The sequence below is a fragment of the Oryzias melastigma genome, linkage group LG3 (genome assembly GCF_002922805.2).
Source record: "Oryzias melastigma strain HK-1 linkage group LG3, ASM292280v2, whole genome shotgun sequence".
Taxonomy (NCBI): domain Eukaryota; kingdom Metazoa; phylum Chordata; class Actinopteri; order Beloniformes; family Adrianichthyidae; genus Oryzias; species Oryzias melastigma.
The window spans coordinates 8835528-8844859 of NC_050514.1; the positions used below are offsets into that span (position 1 = coordinate 8835528).

The following is a 9332-nucleotide window of genomic DNA, read 5'->3' on the forward strand; positions in this document are numbered from 1 at the left end:
TATTTTCAAAATAAAAGCTGCTCTGTTCCAAACAGGATCATCTCAGTGCAGCTCTGGACAGCTAGTAACCAATGTTGTTCAGCATAGAATAATATGTGCTTTTAACTCATAAAAGATCAAAGTTTTTACCAAAGTTTTTCTTTGCATATAAAATCTGTTCATTCTGGAGGTAGAGTTGATCAAACAAGACGTATTCAGGCAACAGGATGTAAAAACCTACATAGTTTATCATCTATGTGAACCTCAGACATCAATTTATACATTTAACTAATCTAAATTAAATAAATGATAATTAAGTAATACTTTCTTTAAAAAAAATATTTTGTTTTTTTTTGTTCTTTTCCCCCTCTTTGTCCTCATCAGTCTTACTCTGCTGGGTTTTGTTATTTTAGTTTGGATCTTGGTAGTCTTAGTTTTCAGGCTTTGTTTATTTGTTTTCTTTAGGTAGTTTTGGTTAGACAGACATTATCAGGAGCTGCTGACTCTGACGGTCGACATGTCTGGATCAGCAGTCTCCATGATTTATTTTATGTTTGACCAAGGAGCCACCATGGAGAGATAGAAGAGACACATGTGGATCTGGAGCTGCAGGTTACAGACTCCTGCCCATGGCAAATGAGTCCTTGATGACGAGCCCGACAAAGAGCATTTCTGAACCCCCTTCATGAGCACTAAACTGCAAGAGTCCGTTGTGTCGCCTGGATTAGCATCTCTGAAGCCTGGCCTGGGTTTGGGGCTTGTAGGCGAGCGCCTGGGGCCAGAACTCTTCCTACCTGCGGGCTGGACCCACAGGTGGATTCAGGCCAAAGAAACGATGAGGGATCACTCTCCCGTGGCCTCACCACCTGAAGGAGAGCTCTAAGGGACTGCTGGTGCCTTTTGGTGGCATTCAAAAACTGGTGCCGCTACAGCCAAAATCCTGGCATGGAACCTGTTTTCCATGCATCATAAATGAGATTTCCCGTTAATGCTTCCATGTAGCGATCAGGAAAAAACACATGGCATAAGCTCCTCCCACACACGTCTGGAGCGTCAGTTTTGGACACACGTCGGGCAGTGAATTTGACGTGCATTTATCGCGTCCTGTGGGAATGATGCTTCAGTGAAAGATGAAGGTTTTCAGTTACAAACTTAAAGTCAACTGACTGGTACAGTCCTGTCATGTAATAAACACGAGAGAATGTTGGATCCTTCATGAAGCCATCTTTAAAATATCAAAACAGTACGTTTGAAAGGCAAAGGTGTTGATTATTATCAAATGTAGGTTACAGCGTTACATTTTTAAGGCTAAAGTCACATAGTGAAAGCTTCATAGATGATGGAGGCTTTTCTGATCTTGCTCTGCAGTAATGAACAGGAAACGGTACATGAACAGTCAAAGCAGACAGTTACATTCAGTGGAGTTCCTCTTGAAATAAAAACACCTCTGGTTTTTCATGACGAAGTGTTTCTGGCATTTGTAACGACACATTTCACAACCAATGAAATCCTCCAACCCAATCATAAATGTTGTCTTACGTTGTCATTTCAACTGTAAATGAATCACAGCATTCTCAACAATCAGTCCGGCTTTCCTAAAATTAAACATAACTAATGAACAGCATAACTGTAGAAGTACGAACATTACATGAACGAGTGAGACCATCTCTGCCGGGAACGACATCGACTGTTTTACCTTTTTCCAAGTCAGTCTAGATGTGTTTTGAGGTCAACATCTCCTGCTTTAAGGGAGCATTCAGACTGGACACCTTTGGTCTGCTTTAAAGTTTCAGTCTGAATACACACAAGCAGATTCTGGTCCGGTACCAGGAACCTCTCTCCGACCCGTTTCTCCAGGTGATCTCGGCTCGGTTCTGTCAGACTGAGCTTTGGTTCACTCTGAGATTTCTGTCGCATTAGTGCTGGGAATCACTGGGTACCTCACGACACGATGTGATTTATTAAGATATCGATGATATTGGGATTATTGGTTAAAAATAATCTGCAATAACTCACGTTAAATAGAACACATTTTTAAGGAAAATATGTACTGGGTTCAAATCCGGGCCGAGTCGTACCAAAGAATGGGAGCAGGATGGGTCAAACGTGGAGAACAAATTTCACACATCTAGGTGAGTGACAACTGATGGGACTTCTCTTAAATCCAGTTTTGTACAGTTCTGTTACCTTTTCCCGTAGATCTTTTGACAGCTCTTTAGCTTTCTCTGTGACTCAGGACCCAGAAATGTCAGTGCAGAACTTGATGAAGGTTCTGTTGGAGACGCCAACACCTTTAGTGCACACACAATGTTCCAGGTAAGCGAGTCACAGGTGAGGACGGTTACCTTTAGTTGTCATTTAAACCCTTTTGTATCAGCTTGTGCGCACGTTTTCTGAATGTATACTTTTGAACAAGGTTATTTGTTAAGTTGCTGTTGTCATTATGGTTTTAAAAGAGGTCACTGCTACCACCACCTGAAGGACTTCACTGACTTTTTTTTTCTTGGTTGAACTCAAACTACAATCTCCTCCTACAGTCTTAAAAATGTTTTGTCACGAGTTCTCAAATCTTCAGAGCTAATGTTTGTAATCTTTACAAAGATTTGTCTCAGTTAAGGAAAAAAAACACTTCAAACTTCTCTGCAATCCTCGGGGTGTCGAGAAACAAAAGGCAGCAAAGACGGATTCTTTTCAATAAATGTTTTTATTTCTCTTCACACTTTTTGTCTTCCAACAATAACTCTGTTTAATATTTGCCTCTAAACATTTAAAGAGAGATCAGCAGAATATTGCACATAAAACTGAAGATTAAAAACCATGAAGCGGAAAGGGGCGGAGCCACCAGGAGCTCTTTAAAGGAGCAGTTCTACCCTTTGAGCAGGTGGGGGTGCACATGCATAAGCAAGCAGGCCTCACTGGACCCCCACAGTCTGACTGATTTCTGGTTACAATCATTTTTTCTGCTTTGTTTTTGTCTCCCTTACAAAACTCAGGCAGCGCAGTAAGTTTACAAAAACAGAGAAGCAGCAGCAGGTTGACGTGAGTCTGGCAGTCTGGGTTGGCGTGTTTGTATATATGTGCGCAGTGTTGTACAGGGCCGGGATTTGGTGCTGAAACGGTTTCATCTGGAATGCAGATCGTTTGTGAGGGCCGTGGTCGGAGGGGTGAGAGGTCAGACGCGTTTTCGTCCAGATGTCAGGGCTGTTGCATGTTCTTATTGCAAGAAAAGTCTTTGTGTACCATGTGATGCACCGTAACCAAGGCAACCAGGAGATCGAAGCCCTCCATTGAGAATGTAAAGGTAAATCTGCATCTTTACATTCAGGTCCCTGCAGCCCAATGCGGTCCTACAGCCTGTTTCAGTGCAGGTTTCAATGCACGCATGGTTCCATGAACGCAACATACTGTAACTCTTCAAACGTTAACACGATCATTCCAGTAGATTTTGAAGGAGGAAAGCGTCTCTTTTCTCCTTCAAAATCTACTGAAATGATTGTGTTAACATTCAAAAATTACAGTAAATCAAAGAACATGGCTCCGGTGTTAAAGGGTTAAGCGAGCACGTATGTTCTCATGGTTCTGTGCAAGTATTGAACATGCATACGTTTAGTTCAAGTACCCCTATGACAACTAAAAAAAGAAACGTTCCCACTAGCGTTTTAACTATGATTAGGAGTTTTTCACCAGAATCCCACAACCTAAATGTCTTAAAAATCCATTTTTCATGTTGATCTGAAGCCTCTGTTTCCAAAATCTCCTCTGACAGTTTGATTGACAGATTTCAAAGGAGAAATACTCGGAAATGCAAAAACAAAATGATTTCTTTTTACATTTGTTCTCTTTCAGAAGAAAAATGCTACGTTAAAAACTCTAAAAACTGGATTTTGATAAGAGGGAGACTTTAAGTGCTTCCCTTGTCTTTTGCTCTGTGCAAACGTTTCTGTGCACACATTTTAAAGTGCCGTATTTCTTCACATACATGATTTAGAGCACACACATGGGTCCATGTTTGCCTTTTTTAGACAATGAATGGTTACTGGCCCACATTTTAGGGTACATAGGGTTTAACAGAATGAGTTTTTGGTGAGCACATATATTCACATGCGTGTTTGCATGTTTTAGTATGGGTTTGTGGTTTTTGTATGTTCTGTACATGCACGCTTCAGTGATTGTAGGGTTTAGTGCAGACACGTTTTCACATTTTAGAACCCCATAGTTTCACGCAAACATGTTTCAGTTTTTTCTAGCGAGTTTCAGTCTTCTCTTCGCCCATATTTAAGTGCGGTTGTTGTCCAGTGTGCATAGACTGCATTGAGTTTCATGACGCTGTTATCTACAAGCATATTTCAGTGCATGAGGTTAGTGCTCATGTTAACATGTGCATTGTTCAGTGTGAGCAGGCTTTAGTGAACACACAGCTTCATGCAGCTGTGTTCAGTTTCATTGTCCATGTGTGCATGTTTGGTTCCGTGGAGCCATGCGTGCATGTTTCCATCTGCAGTTTCCCAGAGGCAAAGCCTCACCTGAACGTGGATGTTACAGATGCTGGTCCTTGTTATAAAAACAGGTCAAACATGAGTTCAAAAATCGTTTACTTTGATACAGGCTGCTTTCCTTTAGATAAACAAATAAACAGAACTGGTCCGACAAACCTTTTGTGCTTTGGAGAGTGGCAGCTGAAATCCAGATTTTAGTTTTGAATTAGGCTCTGACCTCTGTGTGACCTTTCATCAGAGGTGGAGCGGCATCCTTGGACATAAATAAGGCTGTTTCTATCAACAAGTGAGTTCCTGCAGTCAAATTTAAAGATGATGTTTGTCCCGGCAGCAGTGCGCATGTGCGTCCTCTGCTCTCTGAAGACAAACTGAACTTTTTCATCATTGCTTCTCTGACTTCTATCAGCAAACGTTGGCTTCTAATACACCGACAAAAACACCACGGACTACAGAGACAATTATAGATGTCCTTCGTTAAAGATGCTTGAGAAAGGATCAAGCATCACACAGATTCTTGGATCGGTTATTCCCTAAGCTACGCCACAGATTGGTTGGATCTACGTTTGAATCTATTCTCACTATGTCAGAATCCAACGGCACCACAGTTTGAAAGACGCTCCGCAGGAAGTTGAAACTTGTGTTTGACTTTGTGCTTCATTTGGCAAAGAGCAACAGAACCCTCATCAGAACATGGGCAAATGAAAACGAGGCCATCATCTCAGACAAACACTCAGATCAGAGGATTAAAAAGTAGAACCATCTGAAGGATGGGAAATAATAAACTCTTAGAAAGCTTAGAAATGAGTGCAAAAAGGAAAAACTATCCAGAAACTGCCTCCAATCCTGCAGCTGGCAGACGAGCAGAGACAGTTTCTGTTTCAGCCCACGCTGAGGAGTAGTATGGTCGCTTTTTTACCCATAATTCAAAGCAATACAGTGTTATCAATGACAATGGGGGGGTGTAACTAAGCATTTCTTTAGAATTTTAACTCAAAACACCACAGATTATTAACATGCAAGAGATTTTAAGACACTTTAAAATGAGTTTAAATCCAACAAGGTCTTTGAAATGTCATTTTATTGGTGTTGAACTGTAACAGGGTTCCTACACGTTTCTTCAAGTTAAATTTAAGAATCTTTAAGACCTTGAAAAAGAAAAATTAAGACCAATTTCTCTGACTAATTCCCAGCTCTATGGACGAAGAAAAAAACAAATCCTTGTCAGAAATGGACTAACGTAATCAATTATGGTTCAAATTTCAGTAATTAACTACCCCCCCCACCACCACCTCTTCCCGGTGTTTTTCTTCTTTTTTTCTTTTAATCAACTGTTGGCAGCGTGTTGATAAGCACTTTACTTACACAAGGGTGGTTAAAAAATGTAACTTTAGACCAGAAAACTCATATGGAAAAGTTTTAAACTATAACATTTTTAATACCAAGATATCAAGACTTTTTAAATCCTTTGTAAGGCCTTATTTTCAAATTTTAAAACTCAAGGACTTTTTAAGACCCTGCGGGACCCCTGTGTAAATTGCTAAATGTATTTAATGTGAAATAATGCCACCAAAAAACCGTGACAATCTAAAATGAATTTGTTTTTGCTTTGATTCAAATTATTATTTTGAAATTGTCAGATTGGATTGTATCTTTTCATATTGAAATCTGAACTGCATAACGTCTTTTCATATTGCAAGCCTGATTTGTAATTGAATTGTCAATTGAGAACTGTATATTCCTTTAAATTATGGGTGAAATAAAAACTTCCACAGAGGAGGAATACCAAAGGTGAAGAGTTCCTAAAACTCGATCTTGCAGGCTGGAAAAGACTCGTCCTGCATGACAACGGTGCTGCTGGAGGCCAAAACCATGATGTTGAGCTCCTGCTGCCGTTCATGGGTCTGCTGGTACCACTCGCGAGTGACCTCCGTGTCGTGAGTGGGGATCAGCGTCACCTGAAACATGAGGGGGTCAGAGGTCAGGAGGTGAAGGGAGTCCATGTGTGTTACATGTACTGACTGCTTCCTTGCTTAGGAAGAAACACAAACATGATGTGTAAATGCCAAATTACAAATTACACTCTCATTGTCTAATTTCCGCATTTCCACTGCTACATTCACGCTGGACAAGCATTCGGAAGAGGCTTGGTGTAAAACATTAAAGCGGTGCAAATCTGGTGAGTCTTCCTCCAGGTTATTTTCTTTCTCTGTTCTTTTCCAACACATGGGAGACTTGTGTCATGTGATTCCAGCTGGACACAAATTTAAGCTGTGATAATTCTAGTGTTAATGCTTTTGTCCTAATTCTGGTTGCTAAAATACTGAAGCAGTTGACTCTTGGTGAAGGGATTTGCTGAAAATCCAATAGCTATGTGCAAGAGGCAAAATTTGCAAAAAAAATTTGCTAAAGAATTATGAAAAACCGTTGAATTTGGCCTCAATTTCTGAAAAATTGATAGTAAGTTTGCTTAAAAATCCTTCATACATGCCAATTTAGCAAACACACGTAGTCTGTTGCTTGAATATGAGCTAAACCTTAGTTGATGCCAAATTAGCCTAAAAAGCTAGCACATTGCTAAAATACTAGCTCAACTCCAAAATAGCCTAAAAATCTGCAGTAAAATTAGTCAAAAACGTTAGCCTGTTGCTAAAATATTAGTTAAACTCAAAATTAGCCTAACAACCTTAGTAGATGACAAATTAGCCAAAAATGGCTGCATGTTGCCAAAGTATTAGATAAAATTAGCATATAAAAACCTCAGTGGATGACAAATTACCATAGACTGTATATAAATTATTATATTTTTACAGTCTATGCAAATTACCAAAACTAGCTAGCATAATGCTAATAAAATAGCTCATTGCCAAATTATTACTGTTAACAATCGTTTCAAAGAACAGAAAGTTTTTGAAGGATTTGAGCAATTTCTCATTCTTTTACTATAGGGCATATTTTGCTCAATATTTCAAAAACTATAAAGTTTCTAAATACCAAAAATACAAGCGGTAATGTCCTGAACGAGCTGAAGGTTTTAAGACCAAGATTGTTGCAATCACTGAAAGTGTGATTGAGTTTTTACATGTTAAAAAATGTACAGAAAGGAGCAGGAGGATCACTACAGTGTGAATGTTTTGAAGCATTCATTTATCCTTCATGATCAATTTTCAAAAGGTTTGACACTTCTGTGAATGAAAAAGAACGCCACACATACTTCACTGCCAAATCTGAGTCCTTGATTGATCGAAGCTCCACCAGCATAGTATGCTGAACGAACACGTTTAAAAAACTCCTGGTCCACATTTTTGGAGCTGCAGTGTTTGGGAATGTTGGCCAGATCCACATAAATTGACCAAGCATTTTGTACGTCGAGCCCAAAAATGGTCGTAGAAACTTGCGTGAACAGGAGTGGAAGCTTGAAACGTAGATATTTGTGGGTTTACATGGTTTTTATCCAAAGTGGTTCCTTAATCGAGCATTGCAGATGGCGGTGCAGTGCTGGGTAATATTTTATATCCCAATATAAATTGTTTTATATCACAATAACAATATATATCAGGATATAAAACAATAAAATATATTTTCAGTTATTTAAAAATGCTCTCGCTAGTTTTACTTTGAAAACAGGAAGCTTCACTGACACTTTATTTTGAAGATTTGTTCACTTCCACTAAAAGTAGTGCCGGCTTTGTTTTAGTTCATAGATTAAAATCCAGCATTATTTTGTATTTCAGAACAGTCAATATTTTACTCCATGATAATTTACTACACTCTACTATATTTATAAAGATGGTGAATCAGCGATTTGGACGTCGCAAATATTCATGATCAAATTTACTGGAGCAGATCGCGAGAGTCAGAGTGCTCAGATACTCGTTACAGTCCGGTTCCACAGATGTTTGTCTCTTGTTTTTGTAATCTCATGTGTTCATTTTCATGGACTTTCTTTGAGTGATAGATGGTTTGTTGTGTTAGCATCGCCGCGTGAATAGCCTCCTAGAATAGTTAATATATTACTGTCTTCTGCTCATCGTCGGACGTCTTGAATCCAAAATGAAACGGACGTCCCCTCTTTTGCTGAAAGAGCTTCTTCTTGGTCTGCCTGCATCAGAGTTTCTGTCTGTTTCAACTCCAGGGAAACAACTTCAAGCTGTTCTGAGTCCATCGTTCTGCACTCGAGTTAAGTAATGTAAAGCATGTCATAAAACCCCTGTGTGAATCAAAGAACGTAAAGTGGTTTTATGGTCCAAAACCACAAGACGGAGTTTCTTTGAGAAGAATCTCTTTATAATTTGTCCTTATTTTCACTTTTGGCCTTTTTTTGTGTACACATTGACAAGGTTTGGATTATTTAATACTATATTTGGCATAATAGTTGATCAAATTAGACTAGAAATGATAGAAACGAAAGAAGAGAAATGGCATGATAGACACTTTTCTATTGTCCACACGATATGTATCGTCACATCGCCCAGCACTAGGCACTGAAAATCCTTCTTTGTAATGCTGAGAGTCTATATAGGCTTCTATTCAACAGTTAAGATCATCTGTCAAGCAGAAGCAAATGAACGGATGGATAATCTGATTTTATTGTGTTAATCTAGACAGAATTTAGTTATAATAACCATAATTATTCAAATTTGATGCCTTTCTTCATGCTTCTTGAGACAATCGTGTTTATGAACTTTATCATATTATTTTCCTTTCAGCTTTTCCCGTCAGGGGTCGCCACAGCAAATCAGCTTCCTCCATCTAACTCTGTCATCTGCATTCTACACCAGCCACCTTCATGTCTTCATTCACTGCATCCATAAACCTCCTCTTTGGTCTTCCTCTAGACCTCTTTCCTGCAGCTCTAGA

The 9332-nt window shown here is 39.2% G+C and overlaps 1 protein-coding gene across 1 annotated transcript in view; it reads right to left on the minus strand.

The window, feature by feature from the left end:
* Positions 1-2664: 2664 nt before the first annotated feature.
* Positions 2665-9332, minus strand: part of map1aa (microtubule-associated protein 1Aa) — a gene marked incomplete at its 5' end in the record, with an annotated part of 17764 nt that continues 11096 nt past the window's right edge. The window contains 1 exon segment of the mRNA XM_024265062.1: positions 2665-6430. Coding sequence (XP_024120830.1) covers positions 6275-6430 — 156 coding nt within the window.